A 26,170-nucleotide genomic window follows, 5' to 3' on the forward strand; every position below is an offset into this window, starting at 1 on the left:
AACTTTTCCGCTCCCGCCCCGGCTCCGCGCGCGCCGCAAACTTCGCCTCTGCTGGGGCGCGAATTTGCCTGCCGCTCGGCTCCACTCTAATGTGCGCGCCAAGGCCCCTGGCGACCGTGTGCGGCCGGGGGCCACGCTTCTGAGGCTCAGGCCGACCCGCTCGTGCGCTTCCCCCGGCCCGGGCCCAGTGTGGGAAAGGGAAAGCGGGCGCCCCGGGAGCGGCCCGGGCAGAGGGCGGAGCGCTCCCGCGCCCTGGGGCAGGGGAGCAGGGAGCTCCCGCGCCCGGAACGTTGCGAGCAAGCCTTGTGAACGTCGCAGGGGGGCACTCGCGAGGGACGGACAGGAAGAGGGCCGGGGGGACGCCAGAACCCGGGACCACAGCACGGAAACGGCCCGGGGCTGAGCTGCAGTCAGATCCGGGGATGGAGGGAGCCGGAGAAGAGGAGTGAGGAGGCTGGGGAGGCAGGCCCTGCTGCCCTCCTGCAGGCCGGCAGGCCGCTGTGGCAGTGGAGGACCAGGCCGCCCAGAAAGGGAAGGGGTCAGGAGGTCGGGCCCGGGCCTTAGCCGGCTCGCACCAGGCCCAGGAAGGGAGGGCCAGGCGCCCTGGAGTTCAGGGCCCAGGCCTGCCCCGCGGTTGTCCAAAGGAGGCCTGGGCCAGGCCTCTGGGGGGGGAAACTGAGTCCGAGGCAGGCCTCGGGGGCCGGGCCTCGACGCCTGCGAGCCCAGTTAGGGGCAGGGGGCACAGACCCTTGGGGGTCTCCGAGACTAAAGGGGGGTAGGGGGCTTCAGGGCCTCCCAGCCCAGAGCCGGATTGGCGAGTTCGACGCTTGTAGATCCAAGGTCGGATTGGGGTGGGGTCTCTGGGACGTTGGCCAGCCCGGCAAGGATTGGGGGGATTCAAGTGCTTAGAGATCGAAGGCAGGCCTGAGTAGGGGGAGTCAGACAATTGGAAAGCCTAGCTGGTTATTTGGGGAGGGGTCTCCGCGCTTTGGCGAGGCGCAAAGCTGCGCCTGTTGGGCTCGGGGCCTTGTCCAGAGGGGTCTCCGCGCAGGGCGGGCCGCCTGGGCCAGGCCAAGAGAGAGAAAGTGACAAAACCAGGACGCTCGGTGGGCGGGGGGCCCGAGCGGGGGGTCCCCGAGGGTGAGCCATGGCCACCAGGCGTTTAACCGACGCTTTCTTGTTGTTGCGGAATAATTCCATCCAAACCCGGCAGCTGTTAGCCGAGCAAGTGAGTAGTCACACCACCTCCAGCCCTCTGCATTCACGTAGCATTGCTGCGGTGAGTCTCCCGGCGGCCTCCCACACGCGCCGCGCGCCCCGCGGCTCTGCCTGTCTGTCTGTCTGTCTGTCTCTCTGTTGGAAAAAACAAGATGGGAGTCAGGAGGCTGAGCGAGGTCGGAAGCGCCAGGCCCCCCGGCGCGGGCCCGGCCCGGCCCGCCTCTCCCCCCGCCCCCCCGGCCCGGCCCGGCCCGGCCCGCCCGGCCCGCGCCCGCTCACTTCCGCGCCCCTCCCCCACCCGCCCCCGCCGCGGCCGGCCCCGCACCACGGGCCGCCTCCAATTTACATATGTTTTAACACGAAGCTGGGGGGGAACTGGGGGCCTTTCCGAAGCCTTTTTTGTCTCGTTTTGTTTCAGCCCCCCCCGTCCTCCCCCCGCCTCCCGCCCCCACACGGGGCCTCGCGCGGGTCCCGGCGGCCGGTCGCGGGCTCGCGGCACCGCCACCCTCGCAAGTGCACGGCCCCCCCCGCCCCCCAAACGGGGAGGCAGTGCGGGCGTGTGTGTGCGGGTGCGGGTGTGCGGGTGCGTGTGCGGGTGTGCGGGTGCGTGTGTGTGTGCGGGTGCGGGTGCGTGTGTGTGTGCGGGTGCGGGTGCGTGTGTGTGTGCGGGTGCGGGTGCGTGTGGTTGGTTTTGTTTCTCGTCGGCTTTTCCCACCCGCTTCTCCTGCGGGCCTCGCCGCCGCGGTGGGCCGCGTCCCCGGCCAACGGCCGCCTCGCTGGTCCCGGGGCCGGCGCGTGCGACCCCGACGCGCCGGGACCGGCCTCTCCCGTGGCCCACACGGGACGGGACGCTTTTCCCTCCGTCCGAACTTTCAAACCAAACCGCCACCACCGAGACCCACGGCGTGTCTGTGAAAACTGACCTTCCGAAGCGCCCGTGTTTTCCGACCCGGTGCCCTGGGCCGCGGAGGCCGGGCGAGAGGCCGGCGGTGGTCGGGTCGGTTCTCCGAGAAGCCCGCCTTCCCCCCGGGCCTCGGCGCCTCGCGCGCCCGGCGCTGACCGACGAGGCGAGGGGTCCGCACGCCCTGCCCGAGGCCGCGAGCCGGGCGCGCCTGACCGGGGAAAGTGAGGGGACAGAAGTCGCTGGGAGCGGGGGCTCCTGCTGCAGGCCGGCGGGAGGGGGCGGCGACCCCCAAACCCGACTCCCGGCGTCGCGCCGCAGACGCGCAGCTTGGGGCGTCTCGCAGTTCTCTCTCCCCTTGGGGACCATGTTGCTGCTTCATTTTTTCCCTTTGTGACTTTACTGGATGCTTCGGAAAATCGTGCCATGTGTCCTGCGTCCACAAAGACAGTTTTTCCTTTTTGTAAATCACAAGTAGAAAATGTCTTTGGCCATATTGCTCCTATAGAAAAACTGTTCCAAGCCCTGTGAACACTTGGAGGAATAAAATAGTGTAGTCGGGTCTAAAAGCGTAGAAAACAGGGGTGGGGTGTGTTTAGATTTTTATTTACTTAAGAATGTGAATGTGGGTTTTTTTTTTTTTTTTTCCCCTGCATGCTAACTAAAGAAATCTTATTCTACTGTAATAAGTGTAAATGGAGGCAGGCTAATTCCAGTGCAGATTTTGGAAAGAAGGTTCTGAAATAAGCCAAGAATTAGAGAGTACAAACCAAATGAATAAAACTCCTCAATGGAACTTTAGTTTTATCAAATAAGATGTCAAAATTACATATTCCTTACATGGCTTGATTTTATGCTACTGTTGGGGGAGAAAAACCCCACAGAACTAAAACTCACATTAATGTTTCTAAGGTATCAGTTTTAATTTATTGAAAAACGTTGTTTGCTTTTAAACTTTTAATCGTATATAAGGTTCAAAATGCCCTGAACCATTGGGTAACATGAGACTTTTATTTTTATTAATTATTAAATCAGACATTTTAAAAACCTGGTGTCTAAGCCGGGCAGCTTTTTTAAACTGCATCTTTAAAAATGGTTTTCTACGTTGGGCAATTAAAAAAATATATATATACACATGTATATATATATATATATATATACATATATATATATGTATATATATATATATATAAAAGCTAAGGCAGATAATTAAATATGGATGGCTGGAGTATACAGTTTGGAAAAATAGACATGTCAACAAAAGGTGCAGATATGTATAGCAAACTCAGACAATTTCTTGAAAATAGATTTCAGGATCAGACTAAATACACACATCTCAGAACATTCAAAGATATGTTCTGTGTATTACCATTTAAAATACTACATACCTCGATTTGTCTATTTGGAATTTTTCTCAGATTGTAAGCAATCAGATCATGTAAAATATCCTTGTAGTCAGTTCAGAGGATCTAAAAAAAACAGAATTTGCAATTAAACAAAAATGGCTTGCTTAAGTTAGAATTTAAAAAGAAAATACACATTCATATTTTTGTGCACATTAAAAAAACACATGGCATGTCAGATTTTTTGAAGCGTTCCGGGGCAAAGTATTATATCTTCAGTTTGCTTACAATTGATTTAACAGAAACGGTTCACACACACACACACAAAATCAAACATGGCAAGTGTTAACATGACTAAGTACAGGGTATAATTCTTTCGACTTTTCTGGAAGTTGGAAAAGTGCTGTAAACATTTGGGAAGAAAGCCATGTCTAACACAATTTTTTAAAACTTGATCAAATAACTTAGGCAGTGTTTTCTCTGCATATCTAGCTCATAGAAATGTTAACACCTCATTTCTGAATTGGAAATTTCATAACCGAGTAGCAAATCAAAGAAAATCATAGTTGTTAAATTTGAAAATAGACTGGGTTTTAGGTGATATTAGTAATGATGAGTTAATTACAATTAAGTCTGTTAATTTTATCAGAGATACCTACTGAAATGTTCAGTAGTAAAATGTTAAAATGCCACTTTTTTATATACTTAACCCCCCCAGATGAAACAAATAAGAGAAAGTATTACTGATTTTTAAGCCTGTTGAGGACTCTGTGGGGTGACATTATACCATTTTACATACTTTTCTATATGTTTGAAAAATTATAAATAAAAACTTAAAAGATATATACAGTTCACTAAAATCATGAGAAAAATAATTAAAAGGAGGCAATTTGCAAATATGTAAAACTTGGGTAATTAAAAAGGAAGCAACTAAATTTTAGAGTTTAACTTAATTTAAAAAATCATAACCTGAATTTTCTAGTTCCTAGTTAGAAAAAGCTGTAGAAGTTGATTTTAGTGTGTATGTGTTACCTTACACACAACCCAAAAGAAATCAGTAAATCACATTGAACTGATAGTTTGGGGGTTTTGGGTTTTTTTTTTTTTTTCAAGTTTTAAATCTGAACATTCACATCCTTATTTAAGGAAAAAGCTGTGGAAATTGTCAAGTTGTATGCATGTGTGTATCTCACACCTCAAAACCAAGTACACCTAAAGCCGTATCATTCAAGAAACTTAAACATGCTTTTTTTTTTTTTTTTTTTTGCATCCTACTTGGAGGGGGAAAAACCCCCAGAAGTTGGGTGGTGGTGATAGGGGGCTTATTGTGCGTACCTACATGCATGCGTACTGAAAGAGGTTTTTGCAGCGTTCAGGCAAATATGTCACAGCTAAGCAGGAATTTAAGGAGGATGTACAGCAACAAAACGAAGTCCCCGGGGCCAGCAGAGACCTAAAGGTCCTTGACCCGACATCCCCTCTGTGATAACCCCTGTGCCTCTCTTCCTTGACCACATTCCGTGGCGGCTGTAGGAAATTCCAGCAGCCAGTCATCCCACCTCTTGTGCTACCAAAAAAAGTCTTTGCCCATATGAACCCCAACTCTGTACCTTGTGTCCTGTGGTCCTAGCTCGGGTGCTGGCCCTCGGGGTCTCTGACACGGGAAGTCTCTTCCTTCTGCACGATAACCCTGCAGCCTTCGCGTTGCCGAGAGCTTTCTCCGTCTAGCTCAGCAGTCCCTGCTCAGACAGCCTGGTTAAGTTTCTTGCCTGTGAATGAAACCTAGTGTTTCTGTGTGCTTTTTCAAGTTTACCACCCAGAACTGAACAAAATTCCACTTCATTGTGTTTTTGCTTGTACTGATACTGGTAAAACAAATTGTTAGAAACAGACTGGGGTTTGATTTTTAGATGTGGAGCAAAATGCAGTGGTTGGCATTTCTCATTCATTGTGTTTGGGCCTCAGTGTGGGCTCCCCCGGTTGCCGCTGTGCCTCCAGGGCAGGTGTGAAATAAAGGCAGGCGCAGGACTTGAAGTCTGGGAATGTAGGGTTAGTCGTTGCACTCTGCGGCTGACCCAGAATGTGTCTGTAGGCAAGCTTTTTAAACCCTTCCGACGTCTTTGCCTTATTTATAAGTTGAGGGGCTTAAGTTAGGTGATTTCTAGGGTTTCAGTACAGTTTCTCCTGGCCCAGCACACAGCCCTAGCTTTCATTTAAAAAGGAGACATAGTCCACAGCGTCCCCGTGCCCATCAGCCCGGTTCATGCAGAAATCCCGGGAAGCAGCTCCAGTGCTTTGCAGAAATAACTCTGACATTGTTTTGGCCAGGGGGAGGTTTTAAGGCACCCCCCCCCCCAATTCAAGCAGTTTCAGGCAGCTTGGCTTTAAGTAGCTGAAATGAATTTACAAAGTAAAACCATCATTCCAAAAAACGTGTCAAGTCTTAAATGAATGAAACGTAGTTGTTGAGTTGTTGTTCCGTCTAATGAGGTGCGTGATTGCTTTGATCTGAGACTGGTCTGATTGAGGGATTGGAGCGACAGGTTAGCGTTGGCTGCTTGACCTGCCCTCTGCTTGAAAATAACGCCCAATCTGTAAATGGAAGCTGGGGTTAATTGGTCTTAGATTAGTTTGGAACTAGCACATTATTTTTAATGAAACATGGTATGCTTTAGGGGAAAAAATGATACTCAGGATTAACTAAGGTTGTAGGAAATCTGAAATCCTTCTTCAGTCTTGACGGTAATATTGGCCAAGGCTTACTGGGAGCTGACTGTGTGCCTGGCACCGGGGCTGTGTGCACGCGGGCACTTTCCGTGTGTGGCCTCATTTCATCCTCACAGAGGCCTGTTACACAGGTGCTGTTGTTTTTCTCATGAGACAGATGAGGGAACTGAGGTTTGCAGGAGTCAGGGAGCTCGCCCAGTGCCAGCCGCCTGGCGAGTCAGGGTGCTGGGTTGGGTCCTCGGGTGAGCCTGGCTCCAGAGGCCCGTGCTAACCCACTGGGCCACAGCAGTGCTGGCTGCCTTTCCAGGACTCGAGGCGCAGGTCCTGGGAAATGGAAGAACCCATTGTTTAAATCTTTTTTTTTTTTCTTTTTCTTGCACTAGGCTAGCATCTTCTGTATGTCAGTTAGCAACCACACAGAGTCCATTTTTACCAGCGTATTGAAGGTTCTCGTCCACACTGAGTCTGTTGGAAAATTAATTCTCTGTCTTTAGGATCCAAGTATGAAATCATTGTATATTTCTCTTTAGATTCATTTGCTTTCCTGCCTCTAAAGATTCCCTTTGAGCAGTGAGGCTTATTTGAGAATAAGGGCACTTTGTTGGATAAAAGTGAAGCAAACTTTTATTTGTGCAGTAACGGAAATAAAGTGCACAGCACTCGAGCATGGACCTGTGCTTCCAACTCCGTTTGCTCAACTTTCCCAGACTTCCTGAGTAAACACAGATGGGTTTCCACTTACTTTTCAGTTTTATGTAGAAAGTTCTTTAGACTATAAATTCCACATGCTGCTTGGAGTTTCAATATTTGCTTGATTATATGCCATGAGCAGGTCAGAAACCTAGATTTAGACATTGTAAAATTTAGAAGGTGATGATGTGTAGTAACGTGTTTTCATTTGGCTGTGTTTTGGTTTTTCCTGATGGTAATTCTAAATGTTTTAATTTGGGTCCTGACAGAATTTTCTGGTAATTTGGTGGCTGGCGGGGGGGGGGGGGGGGTTTGAAGGCCTTCTCTTTTTGAATAGCAAAATGGGATTGGTGGGGCGGGGTAGGGGGGTGCTCTTTGAAAAGATGACCTTCTGAATTTAATTCCAGATGTGGTATGTAGTAGCTGCCTATGGCTAGTAATTCCCTGAATTGTTAATAAAATTAGAGATGCTGGAAGGTGGGGTGGAAGGCGGCCCAAACACCTGGGTCTGTCCTCATCTCGGCCATTAAGCTCGGAGATTGGGGAAATGGATTTATAGATTTTGAAGCTTAGTTTTCTTACTTGCCATAGAGAGAGTTTTACCTAGCCGGTGATTCTGATTTCACCTCTTATCAACTAATAATTGTAGAAACCAAAAGATCAGGGTGTGTGTGCTTGGTTAATAATCGAGGACAGGCTCCCGAGTGGCAGAGATCTTAACCGTGGTTTGCAGTGACACTTTGTTCAAAGATCAGATGCCAAGGAGCTGCTGCAGAACAGGCAGATGGACAGACGGAGACCCCAAAGTTAGGGGTTTGCCCTGTGCCTTGTTTTATTAATACAAACATTTCAGTGCTTTCTTGATGAAAATGTTAAAGCTTTTAAAAAATAAAAACATTTTCTTTTTTTCTTTTTAAAGTAAAAGGTAATTAAATCAGATTTCCATTTGACACTATCTTCTCTGTTAAAATGTTCTAGTACTCCTGTTACGGCAGGGTGTATATGTAAATATAGTTCACTTTGCTCTCAAAGCAAATTGTGGAAGGAATGAAGAGGACTTTCAGCTTTCTAGAATGTCAGCTAATTGAATTTTTACATGGAGGAATATTGCTTGATTACACTTTTATTACTGTCATTGTTTAATAATATTTTGGCCCTGATAGACCAGTTTCATTTGCACTATTAATTTTTAAATAAGGAAGTTGTGTTTTTAATTTTCTAAATTTACTGCTAAGCATTAAAAAAAAACAACACAGTTGATTATTGAAATGTACCACTAATTATTTCACTGATCAATACTACACAAAAGAAAAAAAGACCCAGTTGTGTAGATTATCCATCATTAGTAAATATCTGTTCAGAAGATAAAGTTCCATGTTGATCTGAAAAAGGACCTTTAGTTTTAAATTGAAACTTAATCCTCTGGCTGCCGGTGCTGCTTCCTTCCTACCCCCTTAGGAAAAAAAAAATCTCTCCTTATCTTTTTGTTTTGTTTTGTTTAGTTGCTTTTCTAATAGCTTATAAATAACTATGTGCTTTCTAGACTAGTAATACTATATGGCAAGCAAATGGGAAGAGTTTTTCTTTTCTTTTACCACCTGTGTCTCTCTCCGGGGAAGAATGGTTTCTCGGCTTGCTTATTACCACGGATAAAGCCGTGTCTGCGGGATTGAATTTGTAGAGACCTTACATGTGTGGTCACTCAAATATTATCTGAATACAGCCATAGATGATTTTTGTGGGGTGTTCATTTTCTAATTTTGCTGCATTTGCAGGGCTCATTTACATGCTGAATGTACATGTATTTGACACAGTGAAATTGCATTTTAGCTTTGCTTTCTTTTTTTTTTTTTAATCTTCCTAAGGGAAATTTAGAATATTGTGTATGATAGTTTATATTTATGAAACAGATTGGCATTATATTTTAGTGAAACTAAAGCAAGTGTATTTTATTTGTCTATTGTATTTTAATTTACAGCTGTTTATTGTTTGTTTCCTATATCATGCACCGAAACAACAATCACAGTAAATAAAGAAAAATATATATTGATGTAGCTTTTTTTTTTTTAAAGGAACAATCAACAGGGGAAGATTTTTTAAATGCCTGGGTTAGTGGATCTTTATTTTTAGTTTGCTTTAGAGTTGCTTAAGATCAGTGTTCTCTCAACTGACCATACCTTGTCTGTCTGTCCCCATCCTTCTTTTTCTCTGCGATCCCTAACTGGATGGGACCGATGGGAACGACATGTCTCTTCAGGAGCTGGATGAGGTATTGTGTTTTGAATATTTTTGTATGTTAGTTAATAAAATTATGTCGGATTTTTCCTGAAGTCTTTGGTCATATACAGAACGCTAACAGAGCTTACATATATTTTAGCATTTATTTTGATTACTTATAATTGTTGTGCTTAACAATTTAATCCTCAGGATTTATTTAATATGCTTTCACACCAGGTAAATTGGTGGTTTAGGGAAGGGCTTAAGGAACTATTATTTACTGCTCTTAGGAAAGTGTCTCAACTTTGGCAGCAGTAAAGATGGATCCTTTTCTTGAACTTCCAAAAACTAGATTGTTTTTAGGATTACGTGTGTAGCTCACACGGAGTACAGAAGGACGTGACGTCTGGGGAGAGCCCACAGGAAGGAGGGCTCAGGCCCCGTGGACCTGCCCAGGAGGCTTCACAGCCCTGTGTTTGGGGAGAGGCCGGTGAGCCTCCGTGTGTGCTCACTGAGCTGGGGGGTGCAGGGTCTGCTTTCTGCCCCCTTCCCAGCAGCACACTTTTGGCCTTTTCCTGACTTACTGACAGTTCACCCAGAAGATGAAGAGGGTGCATATTCCTAGCACTTTATTCTAGAAGCGCTAATGGAAGGGTCGAGGAGAAAGGAGATTGAACTGTGGCTGTCCATTTTGTGTCTCCATCACTCGTTTCAGCAGCAAAGGGGTAAAAATATTTTTCCCGAGGGTAGACCTTTTAGAAAGAGTAATGGAGGAGGGTGTTTTTTGGTTTCATTTTTTTTTTTTAAATTAGAAGTCTGACCAGTGAGCTGGGATTAGGTTGACTATCTTCAAAACCGTTGGGGCTCCTAACTAGAAGATAACTATCTACCTGTAGGCTTTAAAATCCTTTTTAACTCATTGATAATAGCAACAGACAGGGAACAACCTCAGTATTCACTGCTGAAATAAGTGAGGTAGACCGTGTCCTGACGCTCCGTCCCTCGTACTGAGCATAGCCCTTCCCCGCGGGCCACAGCCCCCTGAGCTTCCAGACCGTGGCTGAGAGCAAAGGAGCCCAGGGCCAGAGAGCACCCACAATGGGATTCCCGCTCTCTCGTTTCTGATTTAGAGAAGCAGGACTCACGTTGGTGCTTGTGTGTACTTAGAAGGTTTCTGAAGAGACACCATAAACAGTTTGCAGTGGACACCATCCAGGAAAAGTCTGGGATGGAGGAGAAACTTCCTTTCATTGCTTACCTTTTTCTTAGGTTGGATATCTGTTTTTAAAACATGTGCATGTATTACTTTTGTCATTAAAAAACAGGATGTAAAAGCAGCCACCCTGAAGCGGGTAGCTCATTGAGCCACGTGCCATGGCCTCCCTGCCAGCGCTCGGCCTGGGCCCGGGCGAGAGAAGCGGCTGCAGCGCACACAGTCAGGGGAAGCCTCTCTGGGGCGTGGCCGGCAGGATGCCCTTGGCTTTGCTGACCAGCTCGAGCGGCGTGAAGGTCTGGGGCTTAGGGAGGAGGCCTTGTAGGACAGGTATTCCCCCTTGTTGAACAGTTCAGAGATACGGGTCTTATGACCCCCAAAGGGAAGTGTGCGATGGGGGACAATAACAACAGGACAACTTGGGTTGAAGAAGCGTTGACCACTGTCCACATGGGGAGCACATCTAAAGTCGGGGCACTCAGGGTTGGCCCTCTGAGCCGATTTCCAGTCTTCCTCCTTCCACTGTTGGAGCTAGCAGGCCCTTCTGCTTTTCTTCTTAGCTTCTGGGCGTTTAAAGGGGCTCTCCACATTGTCACCAGAGACCCTGCGTGGAGAGCCCCTTCGCCACACACAGCTCACGTGCTGTCGGAATTCTCGGGACTGGAAGCCCAGTCCCCTCCCTGTGCACGGGGCCGCCTGGTGTTCTCAAGTGCTTCACTTGGCCCTTCGTGTCCTTTGTCCAGACCCAGTCCATCTTGTATGGAGTGTAGCTTCCAGAATTGCATTTTATTTACTTCGTTCCGTCCACGTACTGTTGACCCGGCTAGTTATAATTGTACACTTGTTATAGCTAAATTCCCGGGGGCTGAGGTAGGGGCTGGGGATGTTTGGGAAGGAGGTCCAGAGCCCTGCCTCACTGGAGCTGCGGGAGGGCTGCAAATCCGTGCCTTCTGGGAGTGGTGAGAGTGACCCCCTGGTCCTGGGCGTGAGGTAGGTGGAAGCACACCCCTTTGGAGTTGAGGTCTAAGCAGACTTTGCTGACTACATCCCTTGGGTCTCCCGGAGTAAAGCCATCCTAGCCGGTGGCGCTCCGTCGTGTGTCCGCATTAGACTGTCATTCTCCTACTTAGATCAGCTTGAAAGTCTGCGGCCTGGGGGGCCGCTCTTCTTTCTTCTCCAGAAGTACCAGGTGCGGCGTCCCTACTCTCTTAACCCAGAGCAGTATCCGGCCCTCTCCTTTGCTCCCTGCTCTCATCTACTTCCTCTTCTATAACAAAGTCATCTCCCAAGCTGTTTGGTTTTTAAAATTCATAATAGGACATAATAAAAAATTACAAGAAGTAAATGTCGAGCTCTCAAACCACCTAGCCTGGGCAGCGGGGAGTGATACAGTGGGGACATGGGGGCCCCAGACTGGGCCCACTGGTCACTTGCTGAGAATGTCTGTCATGGGGGAGCCGGCGGTGGTAGGGAGGAGGCAGGGGCTCATTGTCCATATTTGTACCACAGGGGACAGTCCCCTCCAAAGACTTGTTGGGGTACAGAGATCAATTTAGTGGAAGGGCAGCACCGACAACTCAGGCCATCATTGCTCCCTACTGATTGTTTTTAAGGACGTGTGTAATAATTTGAGAAGAAAGGAAAATCAGTGAAACGAGCAGCATTTATATCTGTCTGGATGGTGTGATTCTCTTATTTTTTATTTCTGTATTTTTTTGTATATTTAAAAAGGTGTCTGTTTTGAACATTTATTGTTTCATAACCAGAAAAAGTAATCACTATTTTAAGACTTTCACAGATTTTAAAAAACACACGGTAGTGCTGACATCCCTTGATTGAGTTATGCCTGTGGCCTGACTTCATCATGTGCGCTCCTAATTATCTCACGTGGAAGCGAGGGTGGCCGGGCTGTAATTTTCAATGTCCCTTCTGGACTTTTTAACTGTTCATTGCCACAAGCAATCCAGAATTGTGGGTATTGTTTCTTGTTGCGAATGTATTATGACTGAACGTAATTTATTTATTTTATTTTTAGACGTAGGGTCGTGTGGGGGGGGAGTGGGAGGAGGAGTGTGTCTGACCATGCTAATCTCAACAGAGGCTTTGCCTTGTCCTTAATCTTACTAACTCAGGGTTTTCTAAGAGTAGGGAGGCTCTGTATTCGGAGCAGCCAGATTTATAAGAGTCTGTGTGTGTGTGTGTGCATTCCTTCCATAGATCAAGAGCTTGTCCATACCGTCTGGTGCTCTTTTAGGGGTGAATGTCAACGTCCAGAGTTCATCAAGGGCGAAAGATGACTTGAGTGAGACTAGTAAGAAGCGTTTTTGGTGGGGAGGGAAAGAAGCTTTTTGGGTGTGCTGTTTTGAGCTTCTCTTGGAATTTTCCCGTGTTGGCAACCCTGGGTTAGGGTCACACACCCCCACAGTTCTCGGAGGACAGAGCCACAAATCAGAGACAGGAATTCTGAAATTCTTATGAGTATAATTTTTACTAAATTTTTTTTTTTTAATTCAAAAAATAGGGGAAGATATTTTACTTGAGAAGCACAGGTTCATTTAAGAAAAGCTTTAAAGACCGATGTCCTATATTCAGAAAGGTAACTAAGTTGAAATTCAGCAAGGATGAGTAAAGAGAATTAAAAATCTGGCCATTTTTAAAGCCTGTGTTGACTAGAATGGCAGCTTGAAAACTGATATGTCCTGGTCTTAAAAAAATAAGAAAACATGTTCTCAAATGTGAAGTGAGGTTTCTGAAACTGAAAGGGTGATTGTTTTGCACTTAAAATATATTTTTTTAATGTTCATCTTTGTTCCTGTTTCAAATAATTGACATTTATCTTCAGTTGTGTTTCTTCTTCTCAAAACAATGTGGTTATTTAAATTTTAAGTTTGTACTGATAAAATAAACGACACATTTCGTCCAAGTACTGCTGAATTTCTTTTTCACGGTAAGCATGGCTATAGACTATGTTAGAGAGGGGACAGGTTTTCCCATTTTTCAAGTTGGCAAAACCCTGATGCAGTGTAGGGGATGCTAGGGCCAGCTTGGCCTGCTGGCCTCTGTCCCCTCTGGGCGGGGGTCTCTTCATTAGCAGGCTTCCTTAGAACATTTAAAGAGAAATGTGTTTGCCCCGGTTTTAACTTACATGCATTTTTGGGAGGAACACAGCTCTTGAGTAAAATTAAGGATTGCTGAAAAGAGGTGAATCCACTTCAACTGACTTTTCTCATCTGACAGTTTCTCATTAGTTTCAGCTAAAGTGATACTAATTACTATCCAGATAAATTTAGATAAATACCATCTCTGTATCTTTTTAGTTCAGTATGTTTGTAAAAACAGTACAAAGTGAGACCCTGAGTTTAAAAGCCATAAATAAAACAAATTATTACGCCATTGAAAATGATACAATAATAAAACATAGCGGGCTGGGTGATAAGCCAGGATCGGGAGAGCAGTGTTGCCCGTGAGGAGGCACCGCAGCAGCTCTGGGCCTTGCTGAGTTTTAAGAGCTGAAGGTGGAGGTTCCCGTTCTGCTCCCGCGGGCCCACGGCTCTGTGTCCAGCACCGCTATGTGCATGGCCGGTCCCCCTGCCCTGCACGAGGTTGCGCACCTCCTGGGGACTTCGGAGCAGGAGTTGGAGGAACAGACAGCTCCGCTGTTTGCTGTCTGTCCTGCTCTGCCTAGGATGAGTCTGACCCTCATCGCCGCGTCCACAGAGGGTCAGGGAGGGAGGCCGCTTTCGCTTGTGCGCTCCCTGGGAGCCTGCCCTGTAGTGGGGGGACTGGGGCTGAGGACTGTGTTTCCTGGTTGTGTTTCAATCTGGAGGCTTGTTGTCCTGATTTGTTTTCTTAACAAATTGCAGTTCTGTTTCCCGGGCCTGCCAAAGTGCCGGGCAGCTTGTGCAGTAGATGGGGCTTCTGGAGTCCGCCCGCCGGGTGGTCGTCTGTCCCCGGATGGCTTTGTGACCTTGGGCAAGCTCCTTAACTTTTCTGAGTTTCAGTTTCCTCATTTACAGATTGGAATAATAGTTCCTAGCTCACCTAGTTTCTGTGAGGACTAAAACAATACAAAGAACGTAAGATCCCTATTAGGGAGCTCTGAAAAATGAGCCGTGCCTGAGGGCTACAGCTTCGTGGACTCAGCCCCGGATCGCGCAGGTTGGATCGCACAGGTTGGATGATGCACGGTTTGTTTACAACCGCAGATGACACCGTGGTCCTGTAGGGTCCACACGGCGGTGGAATGCTGGTGCCTTAATCACGACTCACAGACGCTCCAGGAGCAGTTACGAGGATTCTGGTCCCTTCGGTGTGGTCGTTGCACACTGTGTGATCTGCGAATGCGCAGAAGGCCCTAAGCCCCTGGGGGCAGAACTGGGTGAGGGGTGGGGGGGCAGGGGCAGATGCAAGACCCCAGTTTGCTTGTAAGAATTTTGCTATAAACTGTTCAGGATTTAGGGCTTATTACTTGAAGAATTTTTTTAATGTAGGTTTTTCCTTACTTTCTGTTTTTCCTCTTTATCTGTGGATTTTTAACTTTTGCCTTGTTCCTTTATTAGAAAAGCAAACAAGTATTTGCTAAATGAATGAAAAAATAAATTTAGATAAATGCAAGGAAGGGGGAAGAAAAGCAATATAAATTCTTCACCCAATTCTGCAGTATGATTTAGAAAATTTACAAAGTATTACCTGTACAAGACTTTTATATATTGTTTTCCATTATTTTTTGATCATCATTTGGATCTTTGGAAACTGGCAGTTCTAAATTCTGAGCTCTGGAGGCACCTCGGTTTTCTTTGAACCTGTTCACTGCCTCTAGGCAAGAGAACAGCTTAACCAAGCCAGACCCATGATCACCCTCCCCATCTTCAAGGCTTTCTAAGGCAGTGTCTTATGCAGGGAAAATCAACAGGAGCTCTTGGTATCATTTCAAAATAAGTGAAAACGTTGCCTGTGGACATTGAGCTGAAGAAAGGACGCGGCAGGCAGGATCGCGGGCAGATTGTTCAGGGTGGCTTTTGCCAAATGGTGGGTAATTTGCTAATCGTTTTAGGCAGTTCTTTCACAGATTTTAACACACAGTTAATGATCTTGTGACCAAGATAACTGGATCAGCCCCATTTCCAAAATAAGCTAAATGTGTGAGAGTGAACCTCACTCCTGTTGAACGTTTTGTTTGAGTCCATTTGTAACCTAGTGTTTTTTTTTTAACTTGTATCTGATCGCATTCACTTTTGAGGTTCATGCCGTCGTCTGTTACACAGTACTAGTACTAAGAGCTCTTTCTGTTAAGGATCTTTTGTTGATTTTTTTTATTACATTTCTATAGCCAGATCAAGTCAAATTCATGTTCACAAGTATGTCCAAGAAAATTAAGAACTGGTGCATGAAAAGATAGGAAAACAGTCCCAAATCCTAGCAGTTTCAGAGCAAGCTTATGATCAGGCAAGTGCACTTACTCCTCCATTTTTTTGTCTTCTTAGGGAGCGACATTTAAGAGGGTGTAAGAGTTTGCCTATCGGAGTGGAATCTGAATGATGTTTTTTCATGTCCCTTTATTTCCCCGTAGCTCGCTGATGACCGTATGGCTCTGGTGTCAGGCATTAGCTTAGATCCAGAAGCAGCAATTGGCGTGACAAAACGGTCACCTCCGAAATGGGTGGACGGAGTGGATGAAGTAAGTTGAATGTTAGTTTCATAACTTTCTTATTTCTTTAAGTCATTACGATGCCGACGTCTGCTACGCTCTCTGCCGCAAAGACTGACCCCGTTACGCTTGAGTGCGCGTCCCTGGAAATACTTTGCTTTAGGTTTATTCAGTTCACACACCCCAAGAAGAGGTGTGTGTGTGTGCGCGCGCGATCTTGGCGTTAGGAGTGACTACCTAGATTATAGAGAGAAACTGAAGAACCGTGTGATGAGGGGGGTGTTTGAATGAAAAGTTGCTCACGCGTCAGTGAGCCTACAGGTCGGCGGCCGAAGCCTGCGCTCTGTACTTGAGTGCAGCTGATGGTCTGGGAGGCCCACGACGCCTGGCGGGCATCAGTGGGGTCCTGGTGGTTTCATTTGTTTAGATACAGTATGATGTCGGCCGGATCAAACAGAAGATGAAGGAATTAGCCAGCCTTCACGACCAGCATTTGAACAGACCTACCCTGGATGACAGCAGCGAGCAGGAACACGCCATTGAAATCACCACCCAAGAGATCACTCAGGTGAGGATGGAGATGGACCCCAGGGGGGACGGGCATTTCCCAGCCTTCTCATGACCCTCTCAAAAGCCATTACGTGGTGCAGACTCTAAATCAGATCACACTTCCCAACCCCAAGTTCACAAAGGGACGTGAGGCCCTGAGTTCCCCCCCAAGAATCAGCATGTGTTGTAGAGGAATGGGGCTGGGTTTCTCAGTTGTCAGTAGATACCACCGTGGACGGATTTAGAAGTGTGTGCCTTTAATTGTGTACTAGTGATTACAAATTATTCATGTTAGAAAATGGTCCTCGTAATCGGAAAAGATCGGGAGCTGTTGCCCAAGACTCGAGTGTATTAGTACCTCGAGGAACTTAGTACCCTAGAAGAATTCCTTGTAAAATGCTCAACTTGAGTAATTTTTAAGTAATCTGACTGGTGTGGGAGCTCTAGTGTTTTACATTTTTTACTTGTGTGCGTTTCCTGGTTGTGATCCTCAGTGGAGGGGCTGGGTGCTCTGGGAGAGCCCTGGGTGGTGGAATGTTGGAATTCCAGCTCTTGGCAAGGTAACAACGCCATGGTTCTCGTCCCTCTGACTCTGGTGTTCTCATCTATAAAATGGGAACAGTCATATTAATGCCTGCCCCAGGGTGGGCATGGGGGTTAAGTGAGAAGATCGCAACAGCAGGGCAACACGTGACGACGCATTAGAAGGTGCCCCCCCGCATCCGTTCCCGTCTGGCTGGGTCTTTCTGAGGATGTAGATGAGGCCTCCGGCAACTTTGATCTGGTCTCCTTGCCCGAGGTCCGCGTGCGTGAGCAGCGCGGTTGCCGTCCCTGGGACGGGCGTGCGGAGGCGCTGGCGCTCGGGGCCCCTTCCCGGCCCGCTGCGAGCCGTGGGCTTGTCCTCCCAGCTCTTCCACAGGTGCCAGCGAGCCGTGCAGGCTCTGCCCAGCCGGGCGCGCAGGGCCTGCTCCGAGCAGGAGGAGCGGCTCCTTCGCAACGTGGTGGCCTCGCTGGCGCAGGCTCTGCAGGAGCTGTCCACCGGCTTCCGGCGCGCGCAGTCGGGCTACCTCAAACGTGAGTGTCACCGGCTGCTCTGAGGGCTTGGGGGTCGCGAGAATCCCGGCGTGGGGACCGCGGACCGCTTCCGTCTTCATCCTTCTCTTTCGCTGCTCATTTTCCCTTTCCTCCTCCACCCTCCATGATGACCCCTGGGGGAGCTTCACACCTTCCGGTGCCCGCGGGAGCCCCCGCCCCCAGCGGCCCCCACGGGAGGCTGGGCACAGGCTGTCAGGACAGCCCACAAGCAGCGAAGCGTCCGGCTTCAAGAATCGTGGGAGAATCATTCCAGCACGTTTGTGAAGCCTGTAGCTCTCCAGATGTTGGGTTGGGGGAAGCTGCCAACAAAGAGGTGAAATCCGCTGTGATGACGTGAAAGCTTTCTATTTCCATAACGACTGAAGCATGCAAGCGCCTGGAAACCCTTTCTGGGAGCAGTCGAACCCCTGGCTGCTGGCTGCTTGGCACTAGTGACCCACTCAGCCCACCTTTGCTTCCAGACAGTGGGAAGTCTGGTTGGCCACAGCCGCATTCGAATTACCTCATAAACGGTTTTTCTTGATGCCACTATAATCAGTAGTCTCCCCACATACCGAAAAAACAAAAACCAAAACCTAGTTCCCCCTCCCTTTAACAACTGGCATATTTGTATTTTAATTTCAATACTTCTGAAATTTGATTAGGGCCATTTGGAATTGTTGCTAGAGATGCTTCTAGAGAGAAATACTGATTTTTTTAAAAAAATGCTTTGTAGCAGCAGTTAGATTAAATATTTCTGCCTCACTTAGAGTCTCTCAGGTGGCTTTAAGTGTCCCGTTGTCACTCACTTGGCATCAAGTGAGTTGTACATGTGTACAGTGTGGTTTTTGTCTTGAATCACCCTCAGTGCGTGCATCTCGTTACCTGTTGATAACCCTTGACTCTCCCCCCGCCTCTGTTGGAGATAGGCTCCTTTTAAAGCTAAGAATATCTCCATTTTGACTGTTGAGTTTTACTCTAGATTTCCCCTTTTTAATGGTGGAACAGTAACCAGGATGGTTTACGTACTCGAGTAAAGTGAATTCCTATCTGTGATAGGCATGAAGAATCGAGAGGAAAGATCCCAGCATTTTTTTGATACATCAGTACCACTAATGGATGATGGAGACGATAATACTCTTTATGACCGGGTACGTGAAGGGGCTGCAAGACGGGCTGCTGTGCATCTGCGCTCCGTTCTGTTCCTTCTCCTCATAGACCTGTAGCTTCCGTGCAATGCCGATGGGGCCGCGCTGCTTGACCTGTACATCCGTCAGGTTGTTTTTGCGGCAGGTGGAAGAACGGTCATGGGGGCCATACTGTTCCTTCCTTTCTGTAGGCTGCAAGGAGGCCTTGCCATCTGCCTTCCAGAACCTTCGGGAAAGCAGTCTGCACACCGCACGTTGGGAAGAACCCAGAGAAGTGCAGGGTCACCCCCGGTGGTTTCGCTGCTCGGCCCTGCATAGCCGCAGACGGGTTCTCTTCGCGTCCCCTGCTTTGGCCCCTAGTGCTTTACACCGTCCTGCTTGTTTAGGAATTCGGATCTTTCCTGTCAGAGAAAAATAAGTGCTTATGTGTTGTGTTTATGTGCTTTATAGAAATATTTTCAGAATTCGGTCTTTAGATGGTATCTGCAGCTGTACAGTGTACCATCTGGTGGGGGAAGAGGAGAATCTAAAGCTACAAATCCGGTGCTTCTTGTCTCGCTAGGGTTTTACGGACGACCAGTTGGTGCTGGTGGAGCAGAACACGCTGATGGTGGAGGAGCGGGAGCGGGAGATCCGCCAGATCGTGCAGTCCATCTCCGACCTGAACGAGATATTCCGGGACTTGGGAGCGATGATCGTAGAGCAGGTGTGTGCTTTACCTTCCTCATCGCCGAGTCTTCCTGCCGGGACATCTGGTCCTTCTGGAGACTCTTGAGTCTGCATTCGTGTCGGGAAACAAAATTTGACTCTCCTCCCCCCGTGTATGTGTGTATGTGTGTGTGTGTGTGCTTACACACTTACATGGGTCTGCGTATGTGCAAATGATAGGCATGTACTAATGTTCATTTCCTATAAAGCTACTGATAACATTTATTTTTTTAAGTGAAAGATAAATATGGGTAGACGGTCTTGTGTTCTCTGCCCATACTTCAAGGATGCTGATGAGACCACCCTACCGGGGGGTCTGGTGAGTTCTGCCCCCACTCAGCAGTGATTCTGGCAATAGATAAGGTTTCCCTTCTAATTTTGGCAGGTTACTGTGTAAGGGCAACTGGAACCACTAGCTTTCAAGTAGAATTAAATTGTTTGTTCAGTGTTACAATCTGATTAGGGTATTTTATTATCTTGCCAGCAGGGATTTGGGTCCTGATCCCCCTGCAACCAGCTGCACAGTGGAGTGTTGAGGCCGTGGAAGATCTAGTTACAGTAATTACTCCCGCGGTTCCCGAGGAACTGCGCTTGCCACCTCGTCTGATGCAGCGGGTTCCATTAAGAGCTCTGGTCTCCACATAGCCTGGTGTTCCCTTCTTTCCGTTTGAACCGACAGATTAAACAATTAAAAACAAAATTCCCCTTGAGGCAAACGTGTAATTTTACATGGTGGGTCAGAGCTCACTGTCTCTGCTCTGACCTGTGGACACCCGTGTCGACGTTGACAGGCGTGCTGGTCGGTTTCCAGGCCTAATCGTGACTGCGCCTAGCTTAACCAGCGCGCTCTGCTCACTGGAATCCAAGCATTTAAGCAGCCCATGGGCACAGAAGTCAGGCCCTAGCCTCGCAGAGCCTGTTTCCGCTCAGCCGTGTATCTCTTAAAGCCCCAGTAAGGCAGTAAGGCTGAGTGTGGCATATGTTAGAGCGGCTAAATCCGAAAAAGAAAGCTTAGTTTGTCAGTATTTCTTTCTCACGAGTTAGACTTCATGTAACTAACACGGCACTCTGCCTCTGAGTGGCTCATACTGCTTGATGACGGGTTCCAGAGCTTTCCGTGTGCCCCTTTCTAGCAGCGGTTGAGTAAAACAGATAGTGCTTGAGTCATGGCGGCTGCAGCTGCAGGTTCCCAGTGGCCGTTGTCGGTTGTCTGTAACTGTCATCTCTCACTCAGGGTACAGTCCTTGACAGAATTGACTACAACGTTGAGCAGTCCTGTGTCAAGACCGAAGATGGCCTGAAACAGCTTCACAAGGTAATGCCGTGCGTTTCCGCAGCCGAGAGTTCGGGGAGCCATTCTCAAGTACCCGGGGCACGGGGGGGCGCAGCGGCGGGGCGTGCAGGAACGCCCCGTGTCTGTGTAGGCGGCGCCGACCGCGGGGGACCAGTCATCCTGCTGCAGGGAGCCACTCCACGGGCACCTTGCACCTGGATTTGAAAGTTGCTGAGAAGTGACAGGAGATTATAAAGGAATGGGGCGTTTCTTCCTTTCAGAAATTATTTCATTCTTTGGCTCCTCTTGTGTAGGAAATCAAGGGAATGGGCGTTTGCTAGGTCGAACATTCTGTCCACTTGTTGCTGCCGACTCAGGTCTCTCTTGCTGTGACGCATTTCTGATGCGTTGCTGGCAGAGGATTGCTCTGGAGCAGATAAAAATCTCATTTTCCCTTTTAATTACCGCAGTATGTCTGTGTGCCACCTTGAGAAAAGCATAGTTCGTTGAAGTGAGAGTAGCTCTCTTAGTCTTCGCTAATAAGGTAGCTATCTCTGGCCTACCTTTCATGATCTTTATTGAAAAATAACCAGGAAGCGTCTTAGGAATCTTGTCACCAGTATCGAGAAACACCCGGAGGCGGCCGAGCGGCCCCCCACGTGATTGGGAGCGTCTTTTCTTGAAAAGGCACGGACGCTGGTCCTTCGGCAGTCCATTAAGTCCCGCCCATCTCCGTGCGGCCGTTGAGACCGTGTGAGGCCGCAGCCAGCTAATGAGCCTTTCTCCGGGCCGCGCGTGGACGGCTCTGCCGCCGTTGGGGAGCTGGTTGCTCTCCATGGCAGGGGTGGCCCCGTCTGACGATGACCCCAGCTTTACAGAAAGGGATCCCTGCACCTCCCGTGTGCCCGCGGCTGCGGCGGGGCGCGGGGTGACGCCAGCGCACGATGGAAGGGAAGGCCCTGCCCCGGGCAAGCAGAGAGCTGCTTGAGCTGCCGAACCTGCGTATGAAAGACTGATGACTAGCTTGAGTTTTCTTCTCTGAAATACCCACTTTCTGATACGCTGTTGAATTATGCATTGGTTTTGAAGTTCTTAAATAAAAGCTAGTGAGACATGTTTTGTAATAAGGCACAGATAAAGGGCAGAGCTTTCTCCGCAGGAGTGTACAAATCCAGTGGGAACTAGAAATTTTGTTTTGGGTTCTACTTTATAAATTGCTTTGAGAAGCTTTAAAGTATATCGTTTCATATCAGTTTCCCTGGTGTTCTAGGTTCCGTGTTAGAGCAGCAGACGTGCTCCGGCTTCCCCCTCCGGTCACACTGCTGTCAGTGGCGTGGCTGGCCGGTCCCCTGGCGGTCCCCGAGGAGGATGGAGCTGGGGGTGGCTCCGCACGGGCCGGACTCTGCAGACGGGTTAATCTGCCTGCCCCGATGTTCCCTCCTGGTTGTTGAGTGGCTCCCTGTGGGTGTGTAGGCTCCCTTAGGAAACAAAACCACCAATCAGAAGGTTGATGGGGACCGCAGAGGTAAAGCAGAAGAGATTGGACATTCTCATACGTCTCCATCAGGCTGTCTCCTTCGTGTCCTCCCCTGTGAAGGAGCATCACCTGGGGAGGGCAACCTCGCAGCTCCCTCCTCGGCCACACTCCTCTCCCGGGTCAGTCCCTAGGAACCCAGGTGGGGCGTTTTTGTGTGAGCACAACAGGCGTGGTGTGAGTGAGGGCGTCCCCCTCCCCGCCCCCGCTGCCCAGCCCTGCCCAGGGCCTCCAGGCTGCTGTGGGCAGGGGAGGGGTGCAGCGGGAGCTGAGCTCGGGAAGCTCCTGTCTGTCGTGCCGGCGGAAGCACTGCGGGCGAGCAGTTATCTCAGGGAGGCTCTTTGTGCACTTGAGATCCGTAGGGCATACTTTTCGCACTCCTGTTGCAGCAGAGGAGTGTTCCTGTTTCCAGCATCAGGGGAGGCAGAAAACGCCCCTCTTGGGGGCCGTCAGTTCATGCACACTGGCTGGGGTGACCTCAGCCCGTTGTTGAAGGTCGTCACGAAGGAGGTATACGTTCATCCCAAAAGCTGTGTCCAGAAACAGGAGGCTCTCCTCAAAAGAGTGGCTCCTTGGGGTCAGTGGAAGGTGGAGGAGAAGCAGGTCCACCCAGCCCTGGGGTGGAATTTGGGGCTCCTGCCGCCAGCCTGTGTCCTTTGTGCTCCCGTGCACCCGGGGTAGCTCGGTAGCTCCGGCCTCCTGCAGGCTGTCTGCCCCGCATTGAGGAACGTGCTAGAACTGATGGCAGGGCTTGTAGTGACGTGACGTAGCCTGTGGCAGAGAGGCCAGTGATGCAGACAGAGCCGCAGGCCCAGGACTGGAAACAACGAGACTTGATTTTGGATTTTTGGGAAAATGACAGCCTTTTTCCCTCTCTCTATAGGCAGAGCAATATCAAAGGAAGAATCGGAAGATGCTTGTGATTTTAATATTATTTGTCATCATCATTGTCCTCATTGTTGTCCTCATCGGCGTGAAGTCTCGCTAGGCGTCCGTGGGGCTGCGTGTGCCACCCGCATGGCCTCCCAGGCGCGAGGGGCGTGGCCACCCCGCGGGCACAGCAGAGGTGCAGGCTGTGGACCATGTGGGGGCCGCGAACGCCGGCCGGGACTCCTCGTCACGGTCGTGCTCAAGCAGAGGGACGGGCTTCTGGTTTTCCTTCGTTGTCAAGAATTTAAGGACCTTTGCTACTGCTGCAGAATAGAGATTGAGCTGTGTCATCAGTGATAATATATATATTTTTTTAGAAAGAGAAAAATGAGTTGAATGTTTACAGGCACTCCACAAGTTGGTCGATACTGTATGTGCATATGTCATTTTTTTAGCTGTCATGTCGGAGCAACATGTTAAAATAATTTTTGGAAACATTTTTTAAAAACCATCTGGTTTTTAAGAAATTTGGTACCAAAAATTTGTGAGTAGAGGCAAAAATGCCTCTTCATCTTTCTTTGTATGTTTTCCAGTTGAAAACAAACTGAGAAGTCCTTTAAGAATTTATAATCCATTCCCCATTAACTTAATTTAGCTTTTCCATCACTGTTAATGATCAGAGTAACAAAGTGTGAAAAAGAAGAAACCATCATTGATGGTAATTAACACATTTAGATGGGCCGGTTGCAACGGCCTCATGAGTTTGAGTTCACCATAAATGGGCTGTTCCTCATCCAGAATCCGTGCCCTGCATCTTCTACTGTAAACCAAAAGGGGTTACTAAACAAAACCACCTAAACTTAGAAGTGGGTGATTAAACCCGACCTCACCAGAAAACATGCAGTGGAAGATGAGCAGCGTCGTGGAAGTCACCAGAATCAGCCAGTGCGTCCCTGTGCTCGTCCCCAGCCGTCCTCACTCAATCCATTACTTCTACACTAACCACATAATGGCCTGTTCAAACCAGACACCATTTAATGAACTGTGAATTTACACACAGGCCCTTCTGAACGGGCCGCCCCATTTAGGATTAGTGGATCTCAAATTATTAACCAAACATCGCTCCATTTCAAAGTCAAATACTCCACCAGTGGTATGATCTATCAGCTCCTTCCCTGCTGCTAACGTGCCCAAGAGAGTGGGCACGTTCCTGCAGATTGTGACAATCTGGATTAGGAAATCCCTCCTTTGCGTGAGCATGAATCAGATCGCCAAAGCAGGACTTTGCCGTTTACTTACCTATTATCAATATGGTGCTCGAATATATTTCTTGAACTGTAGAATAATGTGGAAAGTGATGGCGACTTTGAAAGCTGAAGTTGTTCATGTTTTATTGGGTCTTGAGACACCAGTATCTTTTTAATGGTCTTTGTATAATTTCCAATGGCTCCTCCATTGTTTTTTTACCTCTCCTAAAAAGTTTGAGAAGAGCATGACTTCATTAAATGTGCCGTCCTTTATTTGGATCAGTCACATAAAATATCTCTTTAGAATTGACTTTAAAGTAGGTTTCTGGAAACTTAAACTCAAGTCCAGAGGTTCAAGTCATCCAAACAGATCATGGTCTTAATACCCAAACCCACGTCCCAGCCTTACAAGTCCTCTGTGACTCCAGGAGGCCACTGGTTTTCATATTACTGCCGTGACTGTAGAATGATCTAGAGACGCCCCTGGCATTTCAGGAAATCACGTGGTATTCCCTGACAAACAGTTATTTATTGGGAAAAGGGTCGGGAAATATGAACCCCCACCTCCTGGATCACCCCCGACACGTGGGGCTTCTCCAGACCTCGTGAGGAGCTCTAGGCACTCCCCACTCGGCTGACTCGAATCTGGTGGCAGAGTCTGGGTGTCCCGGAGACCAGCTTCCCCAAGGAGCAGGGCTGCGCCGGGCAGGGCTCTGCTGCCTGTCGGCCTGCAGCGGCACTACTGGATGACTGGTGGAGCTTTGAACATGCTCAGTCTTCCCCTTGAAGGAAAGTGACCCTTTAAGAAAGGATCCCACAAGAAAGAAGGGATCGCCATTTATTTATGTTTATTTTCAGCTAATAGGGGCGATCGGGGTTGGTTTTTGCTCCCGACCCCCTCACCCCATTTGGGTTAAATAATAGAGCTAAACAGACGTGGTGTCCAGGATCTCGAGTGGTGTGAAGCCAGCGTGGGGCCACTGTCTGCTGCCGTAGCCTCGCCCCACGGCGGGAGGCCGCCCCAGAACCTGGCGCCAGCAGGCCCAGCTGCTCTAAACACTGTATTTTTCTTGTGAGCCTTTATCAGGGAAAGATCAGCAGCCTTGGGGCAAGTAAGAGAAAACTGGTCATGGAGTCCTGGTCCCTCAGGGTCATTCTTCCCCTCTAAGGAGACGGGCTCCTGCAGACAGCCCTTGCCTGCAAAAAGGCTGAGGCGTCCCTCTGTCAAGCTCTGGTCGCGGTGAGCGCCGGCCGCCTCTTCCCCGCCTGCGGTGCGAGCAGAGGAGAGGGTCGGCAGGGAAAGCTCCTTCCGGGCACTCCTGGACTCCGCCCCCGACGCCTGCGCCCTCCGGCATGTCCTGGGGTGGTTCCTTGGACGGCACCGGAGAGGAGAGAAGTCAGTGTTGACCATGGGGTCTCCAAAGCTCCAGATCTTTCCCGAGATTGTAACTGAAATCTACTATCTCTTCTCGTATTAATTTGGGGGTGGGGGGTGCTGTCTTCGCCATGGACGTGAAGCAGTGTATGTCTCTAATTTAACGGATTTACCGCTTTCTCTGCTAATTGAGAGAGCATTATTTATTTGTTTTGACACAAGTGCTTTCAGTGTTTTATCCTAGCTAATGGCTTCTTAAAGGTAATAAAACCCTTCCAACCTAATTGGTCAGATAAGACTTTTCTTCTTGTGTGCTTAAATAAAGCAATTAGTGAAGCGCTTCTATCCAAAATGACTTTTTTTGGTCCTTTTTTAAAACTAATTTACTGTTCCTGGAAACTTTTTGTACAATAAAGCAGTCGTGCGGATTAAAGAA

At 48.5% G+C, this 26,170-nt stretch overlaps 1 protein-coding gene and 2 long non-coding RNA genes across 22 annotated transcripts; 1 reads left to right on the forward strand and 2 right to left on the reverse strand.

Annotated features, from left to right (window-relative positions):
• STX16 (syntaxin 16) lies at positions 1-26,170 on the forward strand. 20 transcript variants are annotated; one of them, XM_082743093.1, is made up of 10 exons: positions 407-1,228; positions 15,209-15,337; positions 15,639-15,754; positions 15,879-15,986; positions 16,384-16,524; positions 17,414-17,579; positions 18,639-18,730; positions 19,290-19,433; positions 20,670-20,750; positions 23,126-26,170. In XM_082743093.1, exons 4-10 carry the CDS (start codon positions 15,894-15,896, stop codon positions 23,228-23,230), a joined length of 822 nt encoding a protein of 273 aa, XP_082599219.1. In that variant the 5' UTR covers positions 407-1,228; positions 15,209-15,337; positions 15,639-15,754; positions 15,879-15,893; the 3' UTR covers positions 23,231-26,170. The 20 variants fall into 20 exon arrangements, with proteins under 20 accessions (XP_082599230.1, XP_082599218.1, XP_082599233.1 ...); XM_082743099.1 differs by having other exon boundaries at positions 413-1,228; positions 15,879-15,997; XM_082743092.1 differs by lacking the exon at positions 15,209-15,337 and having other exon boundaries at positions 362-1,232.
• On the reverse strand, positions 1,162-2,267 carry LOC309870730. Its single transcript, XR_014314776.1, has 2 exons — positions 2,142-2,267; positions 1,162-1,351 (listed from the first exon to the last, which is right to left on the reverse strand). It is a non-coding gene; the product is annotated as an uncharacterized lncRNA (long non-coding RNA).
• On the reverse strand, positions 2,501-5,205 carry LOC309870729. The gene is made up of 3 exons (XR_014314775.1): positions 5,073-5,205; positions 3,508-3,588; positions 2,501-2,682 (listed from the first exon to the last, which is right to left on the reverse strand). It is a non-coding gene; the product is annotated as an uncharacterized lncRNA (long non-coding RNA).

The sequence above is a fragment of the Mustela nivalis genome (genome assembly GCF_964662115.1).
Source record: "Mustela nivalis genome assembly, chromosome: 8".
Lineage (NCBI taxonomy): Eukaryota > Metazoa > Chordata > Mammalia > Carnivora > Mustelidae > Mustela > Mustela nivalis.